This window comes from Pteropus vampyrus, unplaced genomic scaffold, assembly GCF_000151845.1.
Source record: "Pteropus vampyrus isolate Shadow unplaced genomic scaffold, Pvam_2.0 Scaffold15, whole genome shotgun sequence".
Lineage (NCBI taxonomy): Eukaryota > Metazoa > Chordata > Mammalia > Chiroptera > Pteropodidae > Pteropus > Pteropus vampyrus.
In genome coordinates, this window is record NW_011888796.1 from 14626085 (window position 1) to 14639755 (window position 13671).

At 46.3% G+C, this 13671-nt stretch overlaps 1 protein-coding gene across 1 annotated transcript; it reads left to right on the forward strand.

Annotated features, from left to right (window-relative positions):
* Positions 1 to 3175: 3175 nt before the first annotated feature.
* Positions 3176 to 8910, forward strand: LOC105309561. Its single transcript, XM_023526813.1, has 4 exons — positions 3176 to 3324; positions 3425 to 3512; positions 5147 to 5251; positions 7339 to 8910. Exons 1-4 carry the CDS (start codon positions 3176 to 3178, stop codon positions 7864 to 7866), a joined length of 870 nt encoding a protein of 289 aa, XP_023382581.1. The 3' UTR covers positions 7867 to 8910.
* The last annotated feature ends 4761 nt before the right edge of the window (positions 8911 to 13671 follow it).

Sequence of the window (13671 nt, forward strand, 5' to 3'; positions counted from 1 at the left end):
ACAAAAATTCTGGGACTAATTCTTTGAGTGACTTGGGCCTGGGCCTATCCCCAAACGCACTGCTGATTGGCCAAGTGGATAGTCTATGCTGAGACATGGTGGAGTCAACCTCACCAGTGGATGGGGGAGGGGCAATGTTCCAGGAAAAATCAGGACAATGCTGAGTAGCCAAAACAAAGTTTTAAAACTATTACAACCAGGGGCACCCGGTTTTCATAAATCCTGCCTAGGAGGCAAACCTGGTTTACTAAGTTCTGTGCTCTTCATTAGAGAGACACACACATGGGAGAGCCGCAGAAAAGGACATTGTTAGGTAGCTAGTCAGACATGAGAGGAAGGGGCACAAAGGAATAGGGGCCCAGCCTAGACACCACCCCAAGAACATCCAATGGTAGTAGAATTTTGGGTAGGCACATGCGCACTAGGCAAAGTGTTATATAGCAGCCAGGTGTCAATCAAAATGACCTCATTTGCCAATCACCTAAGAATGCCTTTGGAACCACCCATCATGGCCCAGATGTAATGCAGACATACCTACTTCTGGGGGCCTTTGTGATTGTTGATGATGGTGGTTGTTACAGCTCTTAGCTAAAACCATGCGCCTCCTTGGGGTGTGTTTTGTCTTTCTAAAATATACTTTTAATAAACCTTTTCTAAATCACACTAACCTGTGATTCTTCATTGTGTCAATGAGGAAGAACCAAGGAAAAATACTAACTACTTCTCCACCGTTATTTCCACTCCCTGCTGTTGGAGCGACACCGAAGTTCAAATCAGCCCAACGGTAACCAAACGAGAAGGGAGGAGCGAGGGTGAAACCTCTAAAGGTAGGAATTCATTTCTCCCAAGTCGAAAGCTAGAGCAGTCCAAATCAGGCAAGGGAGGTGCTGAGGGTGTTGCCACTTGCTGTACAGTGCGGCAGGGGCCTTGGGACAGTGCATAAGTATGTCTTTTGCATCATAGTTTCTTATTTGAAATCATGGCTAGATTTCCCTGGACACAAGAACTGGGTGTAAAGAGCAGTTAGGCAGGGAATGAGGGGCTTATGCTGGGTATGCCTGAGGGAACCCCAGCTACCTGCAAAACCGGCCCAGCAAGATATACAGGTAGATATCACTGCACTTAGCTGTGGAGGGTGAGGAGGGGTATAGTTATCAGCACCCCACCCACACCTCCACCCTGCCTGGGGATTGGAGGCCTCAGGGAAATGCCTAGATGCCCCCCCTCTCAAGGAAAAGGCCAGGCCTCACAGCCAGGAGGGCAAAACAGGCCTTTTGCGCACACATGCACATCACTGTCACCTATGTAGCAGGCGTTCTTCTTGCCCATACTGCACAGGTAGAAGCCAAGGCTTAGACCCGGAATTTAGGTGACTTGCACAAGGTACAGAGACTCTTCATCACTATGACAACATTCCCCTTCCCAAATAAAAATGACCAAACCTGCCATTATGTCACCAGCACTACTGTTGGTCTTTGTGGGAGAACAGGAAAATGGCCAGGGCAGCAGTACCATTGCTTCTGCAGAACTAGCTCTACAGTGTAGGGAACACAGTGGGGTTTATGTGTACACTTGCTCTCTGGGCAAATACTGTTGGCCTAAGATGCCCAGCCTCAGGGCTGGGCCAAGCCTGAGATGCCCATTGCTAGAGAGGGCACCTCCTTTTCCTTCTCCTTGTCATCTTGGCTACTTGGATAACTACAGTTAGAAACTGGATTGGGAATTTAATTATTTCTTCTGTAGTTTGGTGCTAAGAATTGAGAATCAGGACTTGGAACTTACAGCACAGCCTTTTCTTACACCATTTCCTAAAAACAGTTAAGATCACAGTCATCAAAAATCAGGACTGTGGACTCTCTCGAGACCAACCTAGAGGAGAGAAGATAAATTCTCATGGAATAAACCAAAAATGATCTTTATTTTAAAAAATCAAGACCAGAAGTCTCTCACCATTTAAATTTTACAGACTAGTAAAATCTGAGCTGCAGGGTTAAACATAACAAGCAACACACAGTAACAAATATTAAAGATATTATAACACAAAAGCATTAGAAGCAGCAACAGAAATTTGCTGAGGCCACCTTTTAATTAATCTAAGTTGAACATATGGCTTTGGTTACATGTGGTTCCAGGCCAGAGGCATGAAAGCCAGCATTCCCGAGAGAGCCAGGAAGAAAAGCTTCCAAAGCAGGCCATGGAGCAAGAGAGTGCCCTTCCCTGCCCCCACCTCGACACCTGGTGCCCCCACCTCAAGATGCACACAGCACCTGTCTTCTCACTTCACTCCTGCACTGACCCCACTCTCTTAACCCTGGTACTTGCAAGAGTGTGAGCTCTTTCAAAGTGTGAATGTTGCCTTATTCCTTTAGAATCCGTGGTGTGCTTGTGGAGAGAATGAATGAATGATCAAAGAGAGATGAATGGAGGGAGACAGAGAGGAAGGGCAATTTCCCCTAACTAAGGAAACTTGCTCTTTCCTAGAAAATCCTTGACCCTGGAGAGAGCTGACAGAACAAAAAGCAGTAGACTCTTTTATTAGTAATTAACTTATTATTAAAGGTGAGAGGGTAAGTCAAGGTCTTTTGATTAGAAGGTGTAGAGACCCACTAGCTTCCCTCCAGCAGTGTGGGGTTTATTTTAAGGCTACACATAGATAAGAAAATAAGGGCTGTAGACCAAATGGGTCTAATGGCAACAAGGGACAGGCCACATGGCTCAGCCCATTGGAAGGAATCAGAGCAGCTGAATGTGTGGAGCCTGACAGAACCCCTGATACAGTTCAGGAAGCAAGATGGTTAATTGTAAGAAATGTCCAAAGCTATAGAGAACTTCTATAAGAGTTTATTTGAGCCAAAACTGACCACATTGCCGGGAAGCAATATCTCAAATGCTCCAGAGAATAGGTTTTGCAGTTTCTTTTATGCATTTGGAATTAAGGAGGGAATGAGGAAGATTACAGGAAGAAAGCAAGGCAGGAATTAGATTACAGGATAGTTAAGATTATGTGCTCTTTGAGGGTGGTTATGCTTATTTCAAAAGTGTGTTAACCTAAATGCACAAAAACAATGATCAAGGCTTGCTTAAGGTACAGATAAACCTTTTACTAAAGAAGTCATGCCTGGGGCATGACTATCCACCACCACCTACCCACTTAGGAATCCATGATCAGCTCACCATGTCAGGTTACTTTCTTTATAAGCCACCCCTTTTTTTCATCCCCAAGATCAAATGCAGCTCTAAAAAACAGACACTCTATCTCCTGACCAGCTCAGCAGCAGACTCCATCAATCCTTGCCTTCTTATTCTGCAACTAGGGCAACTCAGGTATTTCCTTTCTGCCTCTGTTCTTTCTGCTGCTTGTTCAAACGTCTGCTGCTTCAGGACCTCAAATGTCTGCCTTGTCTCTGTCTCCTTTACTACCAAGTGTGCCTTCTAAGCCGCCTTGTCAAGTTTGCCAACATAAAGGATCTCATTGGTGTAGTGGAGCTAAGCCTTCACTGGCTGACCAACCAGTAAGTGGGCTGCTGCTGGGACCAGGTACACGGCCCAGGGTGATGGGGTCATAGGTGTGACTCTGTGTGTGAGCAGAGGTTCTTCACAGAGACCAAGGGCATAGCAGTTGTCCTGAGGGCCAGGGCCCCCAGACCATGATCATAGACCTGGCATGATTAAAATGTGAGAGGGAGGGGTACAGATTACTTGGAGTGACATGTTAAGTTTGTACAGTTTTCACAGTACTCGTGTACTTCTGAAAATCACAGAGATTTCTTTTACTCTGCAAAGTTAGGGAGCACATATCCCTAGGTCCCCCTGATGTCATCTATGTGTGCTCCACTCGGGTCACGGAATCAACAGTGGTTGTTTAGTGTGCATTTCAGCTGATAGGGAATTGGAGGGAGAGGGGAGTATAGAGGAAGAGGAGTATGAAGCCTTGACCAGAGATGGTATGTGCTGACCATTTAATTAATTCATTAAAAAGGAAACATGCAGGGTGACAAAGCTGGTTTAACAGAGGATATGAGAACAAAGATTCCGTGCACTCTGAGAACAAGAAGGAATGCTGAAGTAGAACTGCAAAGTTAGATACAAAATTGGTTGATGTCCTACAGGGCAGCACAACTATAACCTTGAGGTTATTTTTTCTGCCAGATAGAAACCATTTGCATCTCTACTGAACAGAAAAGTCATTTACATTTTAACAGTTTCTACACGATGCCGTCTAATTTTACAGAGGCATGCATATCTGGACTCTAACGAATAATAAATAGTAAGTCAAACGCTGCCTTCCCCTAGAGAGCCAGATGACCCCGATGGGCTTGTTCGACATTGTTTTAACTTAAAGGTGAATGGCCTTTTTGCACCCTTCCCACTCCCAAGTTTTAATAATTCTTCTTAACAGAGAAAAATCAACATTTCGCTTTAACGGTATCAAAGAAGGGAAACAATAGTGAATGTGGGCGGCATACGCCCAAGGGGCGGGGGCCCCAGGGTTCTCTACCTGGTTTGGCAGCTCACGTGACCTTAAATCTGCTCTCAGTGGAACTCAGTGTCCTTATCTATAAAATGGGGCTATTGGACTGCACACTTGGTAAGACTTTGCCCTAAAGGTCATTTTCAAAAAAAATAAAAAAATGCACCACACCCTTTTACACCCACAAATCCGGAGAGAGAAAGAGGAAGGGGGCAACAGCCACAGAAGCCATTTCTGTGAAACGTTCTGGGCTGGGAGAGGATCACTGCAGGCTGACAGGCGTTGCTTCTTTAGTTGAGTGTGGGACAGAAGGCCGATGACGATCACACTTCTCGGTCATAAGTCAGATTGCTCACTTCCAACCGCGCTGGAGTGGCGGCTGATACCGGGTGGCTGGGCGGCTCCGCTCCCCCTGCGGGAACCGCCCACGGCTCCTCCCTGCGGGCGGTGGCGCGGGAAATGCAGCCAGCTCATCTGAGATCAGTCCGCCGCCCCCAAGGGGCCCTGCTGCCTTGTGGTCGGAGGACCAGAATCTCCTTGGGGTGACTGTATCAATGTGCCACCCCTGTTTTGTTAAACACACTGCAGTTTCAGGCAACACTTGCCAGTCTCCAAGGGCGTCTTCTGTTTTGACAGAAGCAGGGACGTAACAAATCGCTTGACTTTGCCTTGCAGGTTGTGGACGTTGGTGTCTCCGCTGCTTTACCCCGGAAGGATGGAGATCTGCACCCGCCATTCTCACTTTCCTTCTTAAGTCACCTGACTTTGGCTAAGCGTCAGGTATTTTTGCTTACACTTGAGCCACAGGGCACCCTTTTCCATGCCAGGTGAAAGGAACACCCTCTTTCCATCTCCGTAGTAGATGGAACCATGGAGCCCTGCCCTCTGATTATTTGTCAGCTCCACCTCGGACCAGACGCACAAAAGGCCCAGAATGAACTCTCTCCAGTAATGTCATACAGGCATGCCAACAAGAGAAAGCAAGGAATGGGGCGGGTGGGGAGGAAGGGTGGGGGGTTGGGGGGGTTGAGAAAATAGCAACAGGCATTTGAACTTGCAGAGAGGACATTAAAACACAGTGCTGAGCATTTGTCCAACCGCTGTTGCTCAGTGGGTGAGGGGAGCGCTGTGGCATTTGAGGCAAGACACTTCTTGGCTTAGGATTGGGCTGCACTGCATAAAATTTAGCGTCACTAGCCTCCCCTTGCATTAAATGCCAGTAGCACATCCCCATCTTTGTGACAACCTAAAATGCCACCCCTATGTCCAAATATTATTTAAAGATTGAAGTGCCTCCTTAGGTTGAAAATCACTGTTAAATCACTTCCTAAACTACATTCCAAATTACATTAATTAGTTCCTTGAGATGTAAGTAGGTATGCTATAAAAAGAGTCCGTGGTCAACATGCTGGGTTTGGGAATGGTGGGTTAAAAAAAAAGGAAAGAAGTTCTTTACTACAGGACTTCTCAGAACCTTTAATATGTAAACATATGCTTTGAATCATTAAGATTCCCCAATCTAATTGACAATGGAATTCTTTCTCTTTGGGGCTCCAACTGGGTCGACCTATCTGGGATAACTCCTGACTACTCTGCTCACCCAGAGCTCCCCTTGGGGACTTTTGTGTCCTCCACCATGCGAAGCACAGGGCTGAGCACTCAGAAGGCCCTTATGTTTTTACTGAATTGAAACAACTTCAGAACTCTGGCAAACCAGAACGTGTGAAGCTACCAGGAAGAAGGCCAGAGCGCTCAGAAACCAGTGCAAAGATGACCTCACAAAGAAACCAGTGTGCTGGGGCCCCTTGAGCACTCGAGGGGATGCATCCTGCCTCTGAGAGGGAGCAAGCAGACAGGCATCTTTAGCTTGTGTGTTTCAGGAAAACTAAAACAGACCTGGTGGTTGCAAGAGGAGTATGTGTGGATGAAATTTTTCAAATGCTGACAGATGGATTGGAGGTCTCCTCTCCTGCTGGCCTGGCAGCCTCTGAGTGGAAAGCCTTGCCTGGGAGATGGGTCCCAGCTGCTCTGGTGAGATGCAGGAAATATAAGTCCAGGCAGTTATAATGGCAGTGAGTCACAGTAAACCAACAGCCATCGGGTGCTCAGGAGGTAAGCTGCAGCCAAAACTTTCACCGAGCTGAGGAGCAGGACCATCCTGTTGCGCAAAACACAAAGTAGAGTGTTCAGGTCCAAGGATCAGATTTCTCAAAATGGAAGCCTGAGCTGTGCCTGCCGAGTTTCAGGCTTTGCTCCAAGGTCAGGTGGACAAAAACCTGCCTATTCCCGTGCAGGAAGGTACCATGCAAACACACCCATTCCTCCCAGGACATGGGCAGTGGGCCAGGGCTGACAGGGATCTGCCGATTCCCATGAAAAACTAGGTGAGCAGCCAGTGTCAGGGTCCCAACACCTCACCCACACCCTCCCTGGCTTGTAAATCTGGGTTCTGCTTTCCTGGAGTACTCTGAGCTGGTGAAGCTTCTCTCTGAGCAGTTTATGTTGTTGGCTCCTAAATATTTCCAGTTTAACCGGACTGGCCTGTGCCTGAGGCCCTGCGTTCAAGATTACAGCTCCAAAGAAAGAAAAAAGAGAAGAAAAGGTAGGCAGTCCCCACTTCTACAGGGCTGGTGGGCTCTGAGGGTCCTGCCTCAGCCTGCTAGACAGTCCAGAGTAGCTTTTATTTTTTCTTTGCCTGGGCAACGTTTTTGCTCACAGGTCACAGTCAAGCTTATTAGACTTGGATGACAGTAAACCAATGACTAACTGGGTAATTAAAGCCACAAGTCAGGAGGCCTGGGCGGGTCCCTCCTCTGGAATCTCCAGCATGCTGTTCCATAGGCGAATGTCCCTCTTTCTCCCCACAGCAGAAATCCTTCTGTGAATTGAAAACCTTCTGCGGTGACTTCCACCTCCTCCCAAAGTCACTTCTCCCCTTGTCCACTGCTCCATCTCCTCCCCACCGACCCTGTCCACTGCAAAGAAGGAAGAAATCTAGCCACACTCCTCACTGCTGCCACAACAGGAACATGACAGGTTTCCAACTAAAACCAAAGTTACTCAGCAGAGCTTCCTGCCCGGCTGCTGTGCTGGAGGGCATAGCATGCCTCCCTCAGCTCTTTCTGTTCTATACAACTTCTCTGCTTCAGTCACTGGAGAGGCTCCCCACTTCCTGGGGTGAGTGGATGAGAAATTCAAAGCAGACAAGGCTACAACTGAGAAGACCCTGGCTTGCTTCAAAGACTGCGTCTCCTCTCAGTCTGAAACTCTCAGTATGTCTCCCCTCTCTTCCAAAACAAAATGAAGAGCTGTTGAAGTTTTCAGTGTCCGTAAAGGCATTCTTGTATTTCTCCATCTCACTGGGCGGGCTATATGATTTTTGTATGCTATTCTAGAATGGGTTTATGGTTATTTTAATTAAAAAAATAATTATTGCTCCCTCCAATTTTTTGAGGACCTTTGATTCCAGGAAGGTGTAGACCATGTTTAGCTGCTGGCTCCATGCTCTTACCTACCTTGGCAGGCTGCTGCTTACCCTGGGATATAAGGACCTAACATGAGAAGCTAGAGTAATTTGGATTTTACTTTGTAGCAAGAATCTCTTTCTACTAGACTGTGAAGCTGTAGTGGATACGGGCTCTCTGACGTTGAATTTATGGTCTTACAATAAGGCCTGGAAAAGAGTAAGTGTTCTCAGGTGATTTGTGTTTGTTGGATTACTATCATTCCTTAAAAAAAAATAAAGAAGTCACACTGTTCTTAAGATGCTGCACATGAAAATGTTTAGGCCAGATGCATGTTGATAAATTGTACATATATCGTCTACCACCCATATCACCAGGAAATAATGTTACCAAACCTCTTGTCTCAGCCACAATTTTATTATCTGTATTTGGCAGACTAAGACATAGCAAACCAGAGGAGCCTTAGGAGACCTGTAGACTGACAAGGGCATTTGAGACAAAGAAATTCAGTGGAGTTCTAAACCAAAATGTAAAGTAGAAACATGGTCGTGCTGTAAAGTGGCCCCAAACCTCAGACTTGCCTTAGGTGTCACCATATGCCTCTGGCCTTTGGGGCCACTGAAGATGCTCAGCTACAGCCTCTCTGCTGCGGCTGGACTTCCTGGCTGGCCAGACCCGAGGGAGGCGGTGGAGGAAGTGCTGTGGGTGAACTCAGTGAGGCAGATGAATGAAGCACAGTGCACAGCCAGGGGTGACACAGGGAGGTGGCTTAGGACAGAGGAAGCTGTAGTGTGGACCACCCTCTCTGCAGAAGTTGCTTCTTGTTCCCTTGTCCTCAAACATATACTCCTACTAAAAAATAATAACTGTGCATAACTCCGAAGGGAGGTCCACACCTGTGTGTACATCCATACCTGTGCTTATGTGCTGCCAAATTTCTTTGTTCCCGAGGAGAAATATAAGCTACAAAAATCACATTCCTTTTCTGTGTTGTATTGCTACTGCTTAAAAAAGTCAAAGAAAAAAAGTGCCATCAAACCATCTATTAACAGATAAATTTAAGCAAGAACAGTGCGAGTTCCTGCCAGTTGCTGATGACTGGTTTTCCAGAACAGAATTATGTGTCGGTGAGGCAGTTATTAAGTGTAATGAGAACTACCAATTTAGTGAGGGGTCAGTGGTTTGCTTATTTATTTATTTTTAAATAGTAAAATTCTCTGAGTTGCACTCAGATCACTTACTTGAAATAATACCAAACAGCAGAATTATGGTGACAAAGAGAAATCAACCACTTCCTGGCAAGTAACAGCTATTTGATTTTATTCTACCTTTCTAAAGTTTAGAAGTCACTTTGAAATTAACTCTAAGGAAATCTTCTTTGGTGTCCCTTGAGTTTGCTGATCCCAGCAAGGAGACCATGGGCAGGATCCCCTGGGATATACTCTGAGCAATGGGTTCAAGTCTCTGTCCCCCATGCTATCTGTTGCTAAAAAGCCGTGGCACCAGGGCTGGAGGGCTGTGTACTGGTCACCATGAGCCAACTGGCAGCCTGGCAGAAGGAGCCCATGGGAGCAGGTATCCGGGTTGTTACTGACATTACCGCTGACCTTTGCCAAGGAGTGGATTTGGTTTTATCCAGAATGGCTCAGTCTGGTGGTCAGAATGCATCCTCTTGGTCTAAGGCACTTTCGGGGACTAGGTTAAAAATTCTTAACTTCCACATTGAATAGATTCTCTAGCAGTGGGGCCTGTGTTGCATCTGGTTGTTTTGGGACCTCCTCCTGCCCAGCCCCCTCCCCATCTAGAACAAGGGGTGGGGGTGGGAGGGTCTCTACCTATTTTGTTGTCCTTGCATGTGTCCTGACGAATCACAATGACACGGCCAAGGCTTGGCTCCTGGAGATTTTCTTTGTTTTTTTTTTTCTTTTTAAATAAATGTGCGTTTTTAAGTAGAAAGTATTTAATATACAATGAAGCATTTGGAGAAGTGTTTTAGCTATTCCTTGCTTTCAAACAAAATGTCACTCCCAAGATTTTCCTATGTAGAAATTCTGGAGCCACTACTCATCCACTGTGATATGTGTCATAAGTAAATGGTTTCTGGTAGAATACCAAAGTATATAAATGATTTACCTTTAAAAAGTAAATGGTAGCTCAAGGTTGTCCATGCCATAAGATGACTTGGGTCTGAATGTTTTTCTAGCACGGGTAAAGAGATGGTGTTACAGCCTGTATATGGGGTGTCATACTTGAGGTAGTCCCAGGAGTGAGTTATCCATTATCAGGGGTTATTGGGAGCAAGGAGCAGTCAGAGGGAGTGGGAAAGCGAGGATCCAGGGCACTGCAGTGGGTGTTACATAGCAGCAAAGAAGGGGGATTTCTAGGGCCTTAGAAAGTCAGAGACTTCCTTACTCCTCCAACAAAGGAAATTGCCAAGAAGGAGGTAGGTTTAGCTCTTACGACTTAAGAACCTCCTTTGGAGGCTCTGCTTATTTGGGAGCAGAAGACAGCAGACCCAAGGGAGCAGTCCTTGAGGCCAGGCTCTCTGCTCAGAGTCTCTGACTGTAGCTGAAGATGTGATTTGCTTGGTCTGGGGAATTTTCTAAAAGAAACGTGCCATTATTCTAAAATTGGAAAAATTCAAGTAAATTTGAGATTTCTGACTTCTTTCAAAGAACCAGATTGTTGGCAACACTAAACTCTGACTGGTGAATGGCAACAACGGGCAAGAGCAGGTAATGGTCAGCCCGGACAGCCAAGGCACATCCTCTCCCCGTCTCCGTGCTGCCCCACTTCCTGCTTGGCAGAAGGGGCCACCACTCCCCTGTTCTCTTTGCCACTCAGAGGGAATCTAGACACACATTTCCAGATCAAAGTCAGCCCAGAGAGCCACTGCGTGTTCCTGCCTCGGCCCCCACACAAACACAAAAGACTCCTCCCCATTTACTAAAGCCAAAGAATGTCAGGATTAACGCATAATTGAAACTTTTGAAAGAAGAGCTAAAGGAAGCTTTAGCCTTAGCATTCCAAAGCTCCTCATTAAAATGGTGACTTTTTGTAACTCTGGGACAGTTGGAGACACATGACTGAATTCAAAAGCTCACGTGAAGGATGCCGGCCTCCTTGACATGCTCTTTGGACCTGGGGCTGGCTCTCTGTTCCAGACCACAGCACAATGGTGACAAAGCCCAGGCCCTCGGGAGCAAGGCAGTGGGTGGTCACAGTCAGTGCCCTCAGAGAGCCCATTTCTCAGGCTCCAAAACTGAACCAGCCAAGAAACGGCGAGTCCCAGAGCTTGAGCACACACGGCAGCTCTGAAGCAGGGTGCTACAGCACATCGACTGCCCCCTGGGATCACACACCACTCTCTCATGGGGATTCACTAGAAGTGCTGCCATCTCCTCTGGACCGAATGTGTGAAATTGTGTGGACTGTACTAAAAGGGGTTTTGAGGTCAGAAAACACTGAAGCCATGTGAGGATAGCATCTGCTCCAGGGTTCCCAACTTGATTGCTCTTCAGAATCACCTAGAATACCTTCAAAACACGGGTTCCCAGACTCCAGCTCTCACACCTCCTTCTCCCAGCACACACACAGTGACTCTCCTGAGTAGTCAGTTTTGGGAACCACTGGTGTCGTCCAAACCTTCTATTTCTGAAGGTATCAGCCTAGGTTGCGTAACTTTCCCCAGCTCACTCAACTGGTTTGACAGGACTGGGGTTAGAGTACAGGTCTCTTGACTATAATCCCAGGCTTTTTCTATAATATACCACCTCCTGGTTGTACCTACAAAGGGCCCGCCAACTACCCCAGAGATTTTTAGATGTGGAAGAGGGTCAGAAGCATAGTCTTCGTGCACGTAAAGTAACCTCAGATAATTTTCTCACTATTGGCTTCTGTTGTGGTTTATGACCCAGATGCCTCAGTCTCAAGTCATCTGGGCGGGAGATTCTGCTTTCAGCTCTATAATTAACACAGTTTCACTTGTCCTTTGAGAGGTAGGGGAAAGATCTGTGCATGTGTGTGTAGATTTCCCTGTGCCTCAATTTGCCTCTATATAGAATGGAGAGAATGACTGGCACCTTTATGTCTGCTTCTTCGGAGATCTGCAGACCAATTGACACTGGCCACACAAAGGCATCCTACGATCTCCCCTAGACAGAGAAAGAAGCCTTCTCTGCCCACACGGAGCTATTCCTAAACTCAAGACTGCTCTTGCCCCATTTTATTAATTTGGATGTCAACATACCATGGTGGCTCTTCTGGCTACCCTGAGTGCCCTCCAGGAACGGCTGCCTGTCTCCTCTTGGTTTCTGGAAGGCTGTTGAAATATTTACTGTGGGTGGTCTTGGAAGAAGCCCCAATTTTGAAGGACTGAACAAGATGAAAAAATTAAATACTACTACTACTAATAATAAACAGCTAGCATTGAGTTGTTATTAAGTGCCGGGCATTCTGACAAACATTTTACATGCATTATCATATTGAATCCTCACTACTATAAATGAAGTGTTGTGAGTATTCCCATTTTATAGATGTGAAAAATGAGACTCAGAAAATGTAGAGAACTTGCCCAAGATCACATAGGTGCTAAATGACAGAGCCATGATTCAAACCCACATACTTCAGTATTCAGGGGCAAAGATCTGATAAAGGGATTTGATGACGGTCTACTGTAGTCATGAGCTTGACCTTTCACATAGCACTGCCTGATACTTCCTAGTGGGATTTTACACCCTGATGCAGCTTAGGCCAAGGACAACTTGGGCACTGCAGCTGTGACGGTCTGCTGGGAGGTTAACAGCTCCGTCAGTTCAGGGACTGCCTGACCCAGCCTAACCAAATTAGAGCAAGTAATGGATGCGACATAATTTGACATGTACATTGTTAATTGAATCCCATAGGAGATGATTTTAAATAGAGACAAATGCCATGCTGTGTGAACTATTTGGGTTAGGAAGCCCTTATTCTCCGACTCTTGTAGGAAAAAAGAATTGTGTCATGATAAACTAAAAACCCCAATCAGCTGCTCCAGGGTCAGGAGAGCAGCAGTCTAACTGGATTGGGGGAGATTCTCCCTGGGAGTTTCAGAAATTTCACTCTCACTTGCTCGCATTTTACCCCCAAAGCCCAAATTAAGAACCCCTAACTCTACCACCCATCCTCAAAGACTTCCTAACCCCTGGGGGACTTAGACAGCAAAACAGGCACAGCTCGAAGCCCTCAAATTCACACACACCTCCATCTGCTTTCTCCTTTTGAGTCACAGAACCAACAACCTAGCCAGGGGCCTTGGCGAGAGAGACCCACGCAGGTGCACTGTCTGTCTGTGGGCATTCCCGATACCCAACTCCTAGTCCCATTCCCTTATCACTAGCAAGACCGACCTGTCCTATTTCTCATGCCTTCATACTTGCTTCCTGACCTTCATAAAGAGTCTGCGTGCCCCTATGTGCTCGCCACTGATCCTAATGGCTTAATATACGTCCATCCTCTCAGGCGAGACCTGCTGACTCTATGACATATAATCAGCACCAAAGAAACATTTACTGTTGAATCAATAAATGAAAGTAAGAGCAGCAAAGGTTCTCTGGAAACCCCATGCCTTTCCTCAAACAAGTATTCACTTTCTGGCTAGTAAAAATGGATTTGGGAGCAAAAGACCTTTGCCTTTTTAGGAAGCCCTTTAAATAACACCAGCTGATGAGGTTGGCCAAGAGAGATACAGGATACATG